Here is a 14,102-nt window from a genome sequence, read left to right on the forward strand (position 1 = left end):
TCCCCTACCCCTCCGGCCTTACGCCCTGTGTTACCGGGTGTTTGATATAAGCGATTTAAAATGTGCTGTGATTGTTGGTGACAGATGTGATGACTCCACCATCTAAAAAATGCCATAGTCCAGGGATTTTTGTGTATTGTCGTGTCTAGAGCGTACAGAGAATGGTGCAGTAAACACCCAATCAGTGGTACTTCTGTGGTTTAAAACACCTTGTTAATGACAGAGGTCGGAGGAGAATGGCCAGATTTATTAAAGCCGAAATGAGGGCCACGAGTGCAAAAATAACAACTCAAAACAATGGTGTGCAGAAAGGCATCTCTGAAAGCACAATTCATCAGTTCTTCAAGGTGACGGGCTGCAGCAGGAGAAGACCATGCCAGGTTCATCTTCTGGGAGCTCAAAACAAGATGAGAGGTTCTAGAGGACATGCAGTCACCAAAGCTGGATGACTGAACAATGGAAAAATGTTGCCTAGTCTATCAAATCCCAGTTGCTGTTGCAACATGCAGATGGCAAGATTAGAAATTCTCATAAAAATAATTAATTCATAAACCCATCCCAGGGGGTGCGGTGGTGCAGTGGGTTGGACCGGGTCCTGCTCCCCGGTGGGTCTGGGGTTCGAGTCCCGCTTGGGGTGCCTTGCGACGGACTGGCGTCCCGTCCTGGGTGTGTCCCCTCCTCCTCTGGCCTTACGCCCTGTGTTGCTGCGTTAGGCTCCGGCTCCCCGTGACCGCGTATGGGACAAGCAATTAAGACAACGTGAACCCATCCTGCCTAGTGTCAAAGGTACAGACTAGCCTCTCTCAGATGGATAGTTCCAGAGAAGTGATGTGCCATGTCATGTAGCACAGGTCATCTTAGGATGTTTCCACAAACATGAGGCTGTCTTTATTGTCCTCACCACCCAAACCGGAGGTAAAACGTGATGTTAGCAGAAAGTGTATGCCTTCGCAATTTCTGTAGAAACTGTCTGAAGCTCTCAAGTCAGCATGGACCAGGAACCCTATGGAATGTGTCCAGCACATTGCTGGCAAATTCATGCTGTTCTGGAAGCAAACAAGGGTCTCACCAAGTACTCTCTAGGTTTACCTAATAAAGTGGCCAGTGAGTGTATATCAACAGCACAAATCTGGAACTTTTGGATTTTAAATAAAATAATTTAAATATTACATATTTATATATGATCGTCAATTAGTACAGGTCATTGATTTTTTTCCCCCCTTCCTCTTTTTTCAATGCTAATGAAGTTTTAATTCTAAATGTCATTACTAAAATTAGCTGTCCAGTTCACATTGATGAAGAATGTTGACAAAGGTCCTAATCGAATTATTGAGATGAATAGACTCATATTTCCACGTCTCTTGCTGCCAAAATTAAAACTGATAGGAAAAGCTGTAACAGGAAAATAGCTAGGGTTCTGAAGAGTTGCAGGAAACTTGTTAAGAGCATATTAATACATCAAAAAATGAAATACAAGCTATTGCTTTTAGCAATAACTGAAAAATTGGAAAAAAAAATGCGAGACAAGAGAGCTAAGATGTTTTTCCTTTATTTTATCATACCTCATTAGATATGTAGAACAGCCTTGTATCTAAAAAGGCGGAGACTGGACTATCTGGCAATATGCATGTTTTTGTGGTAGAAAAGTATTTAATATGTTTATAGAGATTAATATAATAGTGATAACAACAATGATAAGAGCAATCAGAATGGTAAGTATAGACTTTGTAAATACCACCTTTAAATGCTGGTGGTATAGAAATTGTGCTTTTGTATGAGATAATCACATAATTCTTTTTCCTAAAAAGATTCAAATCAATTAACAGATTCTCAAAGGGTTAGGGCTATTAATTACTGATTAGATTAGACAGTACTCCCTTAAACATTTCTCCCTCCCGAAAATGAATAGGTATAATTTAAAAAATGCATTCAAATCAACTAGAGACAATGATGTGCGCACTCACAAGTGCACTTGCGCACGCACACACACACAATGACAGCAGTTTGAATAGTTTTGTTCTCATTTTTGGCTTAGTTACCACCCTCTGAAAAGGAAATTGCTGAATTTTAGTACTTATTTGCTACCTCTTTTTGAGCATCTTGACAAACCAATAAGAAAGTTTAAACTGCCACTTCCAAGTCTTTATGGGAAGAAAAAAAAAACAATGCAATGCCCTACTATGTGGAAACAACTCTGAGAAATTCACAGATGTGTATATGAAAACCCAAAATTTCATTATAAATCAACTTTCTGGAGGCGTTCACCTACCTGACTAAAAATGGAGTAAACTGTTTTTTTTCCAAAGCCACCTGCCATACAATCACATGCAGATGCTCAAAATGTACTGGGCCAAAGCAGGACTCTGATGTGGGGGAGTAAACTGAAGGACTAAAAACAAACAGGGCAGGACAAACTGAAGCAGCATATAAGGAAGACAAAATTGAACTAACTTCGGAAAGATGCACTGTACAATATACATGCTCATACAGCGAATACTTCTGATCGGCTTATTCACCTTAACAATATGAATTGGAAATTTTAATACAAACTGCAGAAAAAAAGATTTTTTTGTTTAAGTGTTTAATTGTAACAATTTGAATTGTTTAATTTTTATTTTTGGTTAAACTGGTAAAGAAAAAACTGATAAGGAAATGCTCCCAATTTTCAGTTTTTCACATAACAAGATATTATTGTCTAAGTCATATTACAAATGCAGAAGAAAAATGGCACAACAGAAAAAAACCAACACACCTAAACTTAATGAGAGCTTCAGCCAATGGAAAAGTGTAAACACTGGCTATCAACATTAGTGCATGTGAGATATCTGAAAACACTCAAATAGAGGAATTAGTAGTAAAATAAATTCAACAGAAACAACTGAGCAGGTCTGGGTGGGATATATCCAAAAGTTAACTCACGTTTGGAACAGACTGCATGTCACTAAAAAAAATCTCATCTTAGGTACCAAACACAAGCAACATAAGGCAGTGTTATGACTGTTTTGCTATTTGGGATCAGATGGCCTATCATATTACAAGCCATTATGTTTATCTTGCATTTCCTAAAAGGTACTTTGAAACAACAAAGAAATGCCATTTATCACTTAAGAATAAAAGGCAATAGGGGCAATAATCAAAAGATATTTCCCAAAGTAGGATCCTGCTTAATAAAACTTTGACATTTTTGAACATTTCAGAAGTTATAACTCAATTAGACAACATAACATTATATAACCAGGTTTGCAGGAAGCCTCTGATAAAATACTACGTAAGCAGCTCATCATAAAAATAAATTCTTGCTGGGATTACAGAGGGAATCTTCCAATTTAGTCATAACTGGCTTCAGTGTAAGACACAGGGTAACAATAACTACAATCACATCAGACAGGAGGCTCCAGAACAATCCAAACCGATTCAGATCCCTCTCTTGTTTCTTATATAAGCAATTTGGAAAATGACACTTTAGGCAAAAGAGTGTGTTACCTACCACAGCAAACCAAGTGCAGCTGAAAATGGAATCTGGAAAATACTGAAAATATATGGTATTTTTGGAATAAGGTCCAGCTGAATGACAAGTGACAGATGAACAGTTAACCCAAATATACTTGTGATTCTGGCCACGAAAATGTAAAGCAGAGACATTTTATTTGTGGCACAGAGCCCAATGTGAAAAGCTTTCGTCATGGTAGCACAATCTTTTCGGGCAGGACACTTTCCAGACATTAGGCTGGAACATGTGAGTAAAAGACGGAATACCTGCTCGGTGGCGCTACAGTGAAAGGGTCAGCTCACGTCCGTTTTGCTCAACCGACCGCAAAAAGGATACCGAAGCTACAGAAAACAGCAACTAGAGTAGTCCTGTCTCAAGAAATTGTACGGAGAGAGACTTGAAGGCACTTAATCTTATTAGTCTCAGTAAAAGCTGACTGCGAGGGGATCTGATTGAAGTATTTAAAGTCTTTAAAGGAGTTAATGAAGAAAATCTGAGGGTGTTTCACATCACGGGTTCTGAGAATCGAGCCAAGGGACACAGGTGAAAAGTTACTCGATGCAAAGTTTCAGACTGACGTTATAAAACGGCGAAAGAAAAAACACCCAGGCCGACACCGGGAGAGATGCAATCTCGTCTAAGAGGCAAGCGATGAGCCAAGTTGGTCTGAGTAGCACGTTCTTCTCATGATGTGCATTGCACATCATGAGAAGAACGTGCTACTCAGACCAACTTGACTTGCACATGTATATATGTATGTATGTAAATATAAATATATACACACACACACACACACACACACACAATGATGTACGTGCACACAAGATATGTATGTATGTATGTGTATACAGTATATATATATATGTATGTATATATACAGACACACACAGACACCCTGACCGACACAAACGCACAGACACATTCAGAACAAGCTCGAAGCAACATCTCCCTTCCAAAACGTTTTGAGGCAAAAATGGCAGTTAAAAAAAAAAAAGGGGGTAAAGTACACATGCACTAGAGGATGAGAACCAGCATGCACATATGGGAATGAGACCTGAAGAAGTACATCTGTTTAAAGCAAACTTCCGGAAATGGCAGAAGTGGCTCTACTCCCCCCGCCCCCGGCCCACCCTAACCCAGCTGCTCTTTTCCCGCCAAGCCGAACATTTCCTCCTATTTACATCTGCTAATTCATTACACGGATACATTCTCAACTGAAATACACGGAGTCCTGCTGCAGCTGTCCGAGTGACTGCAGTTGTAATAAATGCTGCTACATTTACAGTGGAGTAAACACTATGATCCGCTAACAACCTAATGAGCCAGTTTTCTCTGTACAGTTCAGTGCCGCGGTCAGAAGCATTTAGGCCTCGGTAGGAGTCGCTCGCTATATTGCTTGCTTCAGATCGTACGTTTCCGATTCCCGTGAGTCACTTATATCCGTATTTATATCCATATTTAACAGACCTTAATAACAAATTTGCTGAAGGGTGTTCTCAATCTCTCAAAATGATTTTTTAATGGTTATATTTTATCACTGGTATTTTAAAATATCTCCATTCTCTATAACTCTCTTCTTCCATTTTGGTTAATATAGATTCTTACAAATAATGGTAAATACATTTTTAATATATCGCAATATCCAAGGTAACCTTGTTCCTCTGGTACATGGTGTTAACTTTGGTGGCACTCTGCAAGACTCCGCCTCCTCCCTCCATACTCTTCTGTGATTGGCTCAGCAGGTGAAGTCCTCAAAGTTGCCCTGCACAGGATGATGAGGTAGTATGTTGGCGGGATACGTGGAAGGTGTACGCAGGGCTTCACAGGGAGCCTGTGGAGAGAGCGATAGAGAGATGCCTTTATTTACCTGTAATGTAACAATCAACATCATCATTTTCATTACATTTCTTCGTTTAACAGATGCTTTTCTCCAAACTAACTTACAACGTTAAGCTACTTACAGTTACTCCCCCATTTATAGAGCTGGGTAGTTTTACTGGAGCAATTTAGGGTAAGTACCTTGCTCAAGGGTACAACAGCCAGAGATGGGAATTGAACCTGCAACCTTTGGGTCCAAAAGCAGCAGCTCTATCTATTATACTACCAGCTGTCCTTTCTCCATGAAGTAGGAGGACAGTTGTGAATAAGGTCATAAAACTAGAGGGTTCAACTGAACTCATGCATAATTGAAATAAATGCCCAAAAACAGTAAGAACGGAAAATGTAGAATAATTTAAGATTCGGAATGTCACAGTGAGAGAGGGAGCTAACAGGGGAAAAAAAGAGAATAAAACAGAAGCTCAATACGCTGAAAAAATCTGAATACCACACTTCATTTAGACCTGCCAAGGACTGAACCCACCTCAGGCTGAGAAATTCATTCTAAAAACTGTAACGCAACCATATGTGACCAGACACAAGTCAGCCTACCAAATAAGCACATTTTCAAATAAGGGTGTCCTAGGAAGAACAAAAAATGTCTGACCGTCAAGTAAGAGAAGTTTCTAAAGTTTGCACTCAGAAGGGTGTATAACATGACCAGCTCACAAATCTGTGTTCTTGTAGGGACAGCAGGAGTGGTTTTGTATAAATCAGCATCTTTCACACCCCCTGATGAGAGAATTAAAGCCAATTGCATAATTCCCCTAAGAGTGTGAAATGCACTTAAACAGGATGTTGAAGTATCAGACTGAAAAGTATCTGAAATGCCACATGGGCATTAACAAAAACATAGGCAAATAAGTGCCCGAATGGCTTTCCTTTTGACATTAATCCATGTAAAAATTAATATTTTTAACGGCAGTGAGTATTTCATGCAGAGTGATCACCAGCGTATTTGTGACTCCGCTGAAGAGCATTAGTATATCTGGAATGAGATTATAAAGTAATTATTTTGCCTGCTCCTTCCTTTATCTTTGACACAGTTTGTGTCTAAAAGGGAAATTCTCTGACAAGCAACAAAGACAGATGCAATAAAACGTTATCAAAATAGCCTAAAGTTTTGCAATAAAAAGTTGCTTTTAGACAAATGCCAGCTGTTTTTAATTACTATATGAGCATTTAAATTTTGATGGAATGCTTTCTGGCAGCCCAACTATACTTTATGTGCAAAAGTGTATAATAAATGTTTCCCCAAAAATGCGCTAATAGCTTCTTGATGTCCTAACTAGTGATGAAGGTATTTTCACTGTGCATTTTTACCCACAGAGGCTGTGTGTACATGGCTGTACATGTTCTCCTGGGAAGCTGTCTGGATGTTCTACTCAGCTGATTTCCAAGAGCCCCTCACACCCCCACCCCCACCCCTGCTGATCACGGTCCCGACAGGGCTCATGTTGCTTCCTGACAGCACAGATACTCGGTGATAGTTACTGACGTGACGTTTCACATCGTCCAGGCTGAGCACGGCTCCCCGGTCGTTGTTGGTGTTGCGCTTGCGTTTCTTTGCTGAACACCGACAGAGCTTGTACTTGATAACCTACAAATAAACCAGCATTTCTGAGTGGCGCTTTAATGATTTTAGTGAAACGCTGCAATGGATTCAGCTCCAAGAGACACTGCAATTAGGCATGATTTTAGCAAAACAGATTTCATTGTAATTTTGACATACCATTTTACATGCAATACTACGGCAGACATTCTGGGAGCATTTTGCCATGCTTTTTTGACCTCTTGGTCAAATTTCAATGACTAATTTGAAAATGATTTTAATTTTAAGAAAATAAAAATAAGAAATAATAAAATATTAGTGGAATAATTTTGCTCCAGAAAACAGAGGAAATATGAGCACTATTTAATTAACAAAATGTTAATAAACATGAGACTTAAAACAAAGCATGCATATAGTTAGGATTGCTGAGATATTGAGTTTTAACTAACACAAAGCCAACCCAGCATAGAAATAACTATTTATCAATCAATGCGTTCTTCATACAGTGCTCTTCTCACCAATGTGGCACGGCACATACAGTTAATCGAAACAACTGATCAGAGACTAACACAAATATATTAAAAATATTTCGAACATTTTTTGCTGGGCAGAATCTGAGATGCCCATACAGAATTCTTTCTGGTACGTCTTCATTGTCCTGAAAAACTGTAGCAGTATTTACTCTAGTGCTGAAAGTGGATGAAAAAATGTTGCCTTTGACATTAGTAGATAAGAATGGATCCAAAGGAATACATCTATAAATCAGTAAATGCTGGCATATTTATGGTTCTTGCAATGACAAGCAAGGACCACATTTCACTCAGACATGTTCAGGATAGTAAATCCAAAAGAAAATGCACCTCCCTCCAATATGCAGCGCTTCTCAATTTTGAGAAAAGGACTCTGCTAAATGCAATGGTAAGATAGAGTACGGCAGCAGGCGGGTGTCTTGACAGTTGAGCCAGAGAGAGAGGAGCCTGAAGCCATGCCCAGATTTTCAAATATGCCACTTTCAGTCATACTGACTCAGATGTCCTTCACTTCACATTAACTAATGGGATTAAAAACTGGCTTTTGGCATAGAGTATGAAATGAAATTCTGCTAAAATGAATAATGTAAATAAATAAATCCTTGTCTTTTAAAGTTTATACGTGATGTTCTTCCATATAGTTTGCAGGTATATTGCTTACTTAATATTTTAGTATGATACACGGTCAACCTGTAGACAATGTAACATATGTAGTCAATCTTTAATTAAAATGCTTAATAAAAAATATAAATGTCATATCCATCTGTTTTCAGTGACTGTTTGTTCAATGTATAGTAACAGCGGTTCAGAATCTATCCTGAAAGCATAGGGTGCGAGGCAGGGTACACCCTGGAAAGATGCCAGTCCATCACAAGACAATAACACACAGCTAATCTAATCATTTGCTATGCCGAAGTGCATACGTAATTACAATGAATACAATGAACTCAGCAAAATTCAGTCAAACTGTCCAATTTCCATCCGCTGCCAAATGGCATAATATGCCCATATGCACCAATTTTCTCAATGATGATAAATGGCAACCGACTTCTTAAAAAATAGCTTATGAATACAGTGCTAACCTTTACATGGAATTGTAAAGCCATCCATTTTCCCTTTTGTAACTCTAGCCTGAAAAAGTGAATTATGAAATGCTGACATTTTTGTAAACAGAAGCACAGAAACTACTTTATCATATACCAAGCTGGAGGATATAATGTGTGAACAAAATATGACTTTGACGGAGTAAATACCTGAGTTATCTGAAATCACGGAATGGAAGGCTTTCACAAAACCACATGAATATTCTGTGTTACATGTGGAATAGAAAGGAATCCTACCTCATACAGATAGTCAAACAGTTCCAGAATAGTCAAGATACTGGCTCCAATGAACAGTCCCATCTGGCCACCAATATCGCCTAAAAGAGAAGTATATCGGGAACTCGGCACATGATTTGTGAGTTTCAGCGATACAGTGTCTGTGTGAGAGCGCACATAATTTGAAATGACTCAGTCAGTAAATGGGCCTTCAGAATAATGACAGAAAGAGAATGATCATCGGCTTACCCAACAGCCCCGCCAGCTCGTAGGCTTTCTTCTGCTCTATGGTCTCGTAGTTCAGTGCCTCGAAGAATATATCCAGCACCAGGATGTTTTCCCTGTTAATAGGCGAGGAAAAGATTTTAAATTGTTATAGTACTCTGTGTCGACACACTCGGTGCACATCTCATGACCCCTTGAAGCAGAAACTGGCAGGCTTCCCACTGGCTCCGGTTCTTTCCTCAATCAGCAGATGAAAAAGCAGGCCTTTTACATCGAGGAAATAGCCTGTCTCTTCTAAGCTGAGTGTATCAGCAAGTCAAGCAAATTAGGGCGCATCCTTACTGTTTCACTTCGATCTCACATTTTATTCACTTCCCAAATATGTGGCTGTCAAGCATTATTTTTAATTCACTTTCTTTTTAATTACAGCGGTAAAAAGATTACAGGCAGCAATGAAGTCGTTTCGTATTCACTACCAAAAGTGGTTCGTCTCGAGCAATACCAGCTCCAGAGCTGTGGATTGGCTCGATGACTTCCCATTCTACTACTATACACAAGCATAAAAAAGTGATGTCGTTTTTCCATCAGCGTTCTCTAACCCAGGCTGTTTTTCCATGTTTGTAGTGACCTCTATGAATGGGTATTTATAGAATTCTCACCAACAAAACAACAACAGCAAAAAGAAAGCCTTAATCACCATCTTACTCTGAAAGGATGTTATCGCTTTATGATATGCATTGACATTCTTGGGCATCTTCTTTTATTTGTGCAGCCAGCGCTCGGTCAAGTGTCATACTGTACTGAGCACAACATCTCCAGACAGTGTCCGTCTGTCTCATTACGTTTTCAGTTAAACACTGTGATTCAACCATTTCTTCACATAACAGCTGCCACGCGAGATACCAGACAAGGCCCTTATTGGAACCCGGTGTGCTGCTGCTTCCTTTCACAGTCACACGTTGATGCACACACCAGCATTGCATCCAGAGAGACAGATCGTTATGCAACAAAAAAAAAGAAAAAAAGACATCTAAAACCAAGTACAGCAAATCAGCTGCTGGGTGTACATGCTTATCCAAAGTGAATTACACAGCTTACAGATTTACATTTCAAACATGAAAAAAAAAAAAGATATTTGCTGGAGCACTTGAACTTGCTGGAGTAAAGCTGAATCAGCCCCCAACCCTCCAGGTACTTAAGCCTTAAAGACTCTGACAAATCAATCACTGTTCCCAGTGAACACTACCGGCTTCGCTGATGTTTTCCCTCTTTTCACATCTCACTCGTTTCATTACTTTTCACGTTGCTTCCATGCTATTATTAATGGTTGTTAATATATTCCACAACACGTGTCAGCTAACCCATGTATCCCGAAGAATGAAATAAGACAGTCAATTTGTTCTTCTGCTCCAAGTAGAACCCCTTTAATCAATTACACTTTTAAAGAGATGAGAGTTTCAGACACACAATTATCATCTTTCATTACAGTTCAATTACATGATAATATCTATTATTCATCATCATGTCAATGATATGTTCTGCTGCCATTTAGGGTTTGCATTTGTAGAATACAATAACAGACTATTGAAGGCTTGTTTATATATTATAGTATATAGTTGATTAGCTAACACTTTTATCTAGTGAATATAAGTGACTCTGAACATCTTATACATTTTTAGAGATGGATATTTACTTTGGAACAATTCAGAGTTAGTACTTCGCAACAGTAGTAGCAGGGATTGGACCTTGAATCGAAAACTCTCAGGAAACAAGCTCATGTCCTAAACTGATATGCCACCTGTTCCCAACAGGACTTACGAGATGTATTGCTCAGACTTGTTGAACTTCTTGGCTAGGTACTTAGCAGAGGCCTTGCTGGGAATCTTCACAAAGGACAGCTCCTTTCCATAACGGGTCATGCTGCATGGTGTCTCACACACGCAGTAGTCATTATCTCGCTCTACCAGGAAGTCTGAGGGAAAGAGAAACAAGGAGGCCTTTCCATAAATCACAGCAACTGGGCAGGAGCTAGTAGAAGGAATGGGATGGTCAATGAGTGAAAATGAATTAATGAAAAAGGAGGAGATATGAAATTTAACGTTGAGGAAATGTGAAAGAAAGCAAATAAGTAGTAAGGAGCACTCTGTAAGTCTGAATTCAAAGCTTCTGTAAGTGGCTGATGAAGCCTGAACACAGGTGTGGCTACCACACCTACAGTACCTACCTCCAGCACATACATTGTCCTCAGCAGATGCAGTACCAGTCAAAAGTTACACTTCCAGAAAGCCTAGTTTTTAATATTTTACAATATTTTATACTGAGGCAATTAGTTTGAGTTGTCCTTCACTTTCCCTCTTTGCCTCTTTGTGATTTGGATGATTGTCTTGCTGAAGAATGAAGGACTGTCCAACTAGCTGTAACTCTAATGGAATGGCATTCCTCTGAAGTGTGCTACATCAGCCATGCTGGATGAGATTGTCATGGTTTTGGTATAGCTCACCAACTCTGTGACCAGCAAAGCATCCCCCTGACCATGACACTGCCACCTCCATGCTGGACAGTAGGAACCACATGGACAGAATTCATACGTTCACCCTCTCTAAGGCTTAAAAGTATTTCTAACTAAATATTTCAGTTTTACTCATCTCTCCATAAGAACATTTTCCACACCTTTATTTTCAGTTCTGTGCTTTTTGGCCACACTGAAATTTGGTTTCATACAGGTATACTGAAACTTTTGATAGCACTGTACTAGGGTTCTTACCTAGTGCTGGATCAGCACAGTCCTTGTACTGCTCTGGAGTGCAGTATGGAGCATCACCTGCAGGAACAGAGAGCAAATTGGATGAGAATAAAGGTCGGATAGTCCTCAGCATAAAGAAGTCCAAACTATCCCTGTCAGTAACTGTCCTTCCAGTTTTACTATGTGGTCCAACACTTTGGAAGAAAAAAAAATCCTGGTAAGTAGAATTGCTTGTAGGGCACAGAGAAGGTGATTTTATTCCAAGAGGTACACCTTTAATCAGTTATGGTTTAATGTGATGGAAAAGCTGGACACAGAATATTTTTTTGTTCATTATTATGTCATTACATTCAGCTTTACTAAATATGTTCTTCAGAAATTAATAGCGCGTATAATATTCTAACTGTTCTGTTCAAGTACAGTTATCCCAGAAACGGAGTGATCTTTGCTGTTCATACTGCTCACACCTGGTCCTGGCCACATAAGCCATATGGAAAGAACGACACAGATCACCAAATCAAAATCAACATTTACACACACACTAACCTAAGCACTAAGCTTTCTTAAGGTAAACTGTAATAGTAAAAAGCAATAGGTCTGAAGTTTAGAGAAAAATTTACAATAGAATTTTTTAAGTCACTTCATCTGTGGAAATACCCTCAAAATTGGGTGTGAGAATTCAGTGACCCTCCTCCGCGTCACTTTCGCCCACCTCCGATTTAAGTGGTAACAGTAAAAAGTGTACCTGGGAAGGGGGGTTTGTCGTGGAGGAGCAGAAGTAAGAACTCTTACCTGGCATGTGCACCATACGGCAGTTGCAGTTCTCCACCAGGTAGCGTGTTTCACAGTCTATGCGACATGCTGTGATGCTGTAGGTGCTAAAAAAGTCAGAGTCCATGGGCGTAGCTTTGCAGTCCCCCCAAGGAGGGGGCAGGTATGTCAGCTGGAGGAAATGGAGGCATTACACATAAGTTAACGCATATTGGCCTCACAAAGCAGGGATCTGTCATCTCACTGTATATCTGAATAGTTGAAACATCAGGAGGGAAGTTTCTGGCACTCCTTGTATGTTACCCACCTGTCTTAGGGCTTTACTAGAAACTGAAGACTTCACTTAGCGACTCCCTCTGCATTCAGCCCTTCACCATTCTATGTAATTGTTTGCTCAACCACCTACGCTGCTCTTTCCTCTCACAATCAAGGGCCGGAGCGTACTTCATTGTACGAGGAGCTTGCGTCTGCGTTCTTATGTGTGTCTGTGTCTTTGTACGCAGATGCAGGTGCTAAAAACGCTTAGAAAAGGCGGAAAATCTGTGCTCTTTAAATGAAGATGTGCGGTTTTCAACCGCTGACGCGCTCAAAGTGAAAGGGAGTGAAATGGAAAGAGACCGCTGCATTTACTTGCAGTCTCAGCTTAAACACCCCCCACCCACCGGCCCTTTATTTCCAAAGGTAATGACAACTGCAGGCTCGTGCAACAGCCTTAAGGTGGATAATGTGGCACGTGGCGGCATCTTGGTGCGCCGCTATTTTGCGCCCTGTCTCTCGGCTTGGCTTCAGCGCTTACTCGTTGTACGGGAGAGCGTCGCAAACCAAAGCCTCGATTTGCCCGAGATGGATCGATTCAACGAGGGGCGGGCTGCAGCTGCGAGAGCCAGACTTTGGGAAGGCACCCAAACTCCCGTGACTGTGGCTCAGTGAACACGCAGGAAAAAAAAAGAAAAAAAACAAAAAACATGCACGCGCTTCAGTATGTCTCATTAAACACGTGCGCACATGCTGCACTCATTCGTTTACGCTATTTTTTATGTATAGGAGCTGACTGAATGTCACATGGGGGGATGAATCCATACACAATAACTGAAAATAATACACAGTATTATATAACTGCAGGATACAACGGCGCACCTGCACTGCCTTGCTCATTTCCCGCAGCGATCGGCTCAGCAAGAGCCAGTGATTATGTGTATGACAACTGCTAACTCGTGGTGAGCTGCCAGTTAGACACACGCCGACTAGTACATCAGCAGGGCCGCCTGCCGCAGGCCTGCAACTACATGGATTCGCCGCGTGCGGCACGTTCTGTCGCGTGAGTCTGCATCCCCTCCCACTCACATACCCGCTGCTCCTGGCAGGACACAAAGGTCTGGAACCCAGGCGCTACGCCGAAGCCCAGCTGGTCGATGAACGGAGGCTCATCCTGGTTGTGGATCTGAACTTTGATCCCTGCTTCGAATGACGTTTCATCTGTTGAAGGCCAATCGCAGAAAAAAAAAAGAAAAAAAAAAAAAAAACACACTCACTTACTTCTTTTTGTTTTGTTTCTTTAAACACGTATGGGAAGAATTAAAAAAGAAAAAAGAAA

The 14,102-nt window shown here is 40.4% G+C and overlaps 1 protein-coding gene across 3 annotated transcripts in view; it reads right to left on the bottom strand.

Moving 5' to 3' along the window:
* Window positions 1-4,490: 4,490 nt before the first annotated feature.
* asic1b (acid-sensing (proton-gated) ion channel 1b) overlaps window positions 4,491-14,102 on the bottom strand; it is a 36,632-nt gene continuing 27,020 nt past the window's right edge. For 2 of the 3 annotated variants that reach the window (XM_018746701.2, XM_029247605.1), the window contains exons 3-10: window positions 13,857-13,984; window positions 12,530-12,680; window positions 11,759-11,815; window positions 10,813-10,966; window positions 9,019-9,110; window positions 8,791-8,870; window positions 6,867-6,968; window positions 4,491-5,321 (exon numbers count right to left, since the gene is read on the bottom strand). In XM_018746701.2, coding sequence (XP_018602217.1) covers window positions 5,226-5,321; window positions 6,867-6,968; window positions 8,791-8,870; window positions 9,019-9,110; window positions 10,813-10,966; window positions 11,759-11,815; window positions 12,530-12,680; window positions 13,857-13,984 — 860 coding nt within the window. In that variant the 3' untranslated portion in view covers window positions 4,491-5,225. Of the gene's footprint in view, window positions 5,322-6,862; window positions 6,969-8,790; window positions 8,871-9,018; window positions 9,111-10,812; window positions 10,967-11,758; window positions 11,816-12,529; window positions 12,681-13,856; window positions 13,985-14,102 lie in introns of all 3 variants that reach the window. The other variant, XM_029247606.1, reaches the window with a different exon arrangement.

This window comes from Scleropages formosus, chromosome 22, assembly GCF_900964775.1.
Source record: "Scleropages formosus chromosome 22, fSclFor1.1, whole genome shotgun sequence".
Classification (NCBI taxonomy): domain Eukaryota; kingdom Metazoa; phylum Chordata; class Actinopteri; order Osteoglossiformes; family Osteoglossidae; genus Scleropages; species Scleropages formosus.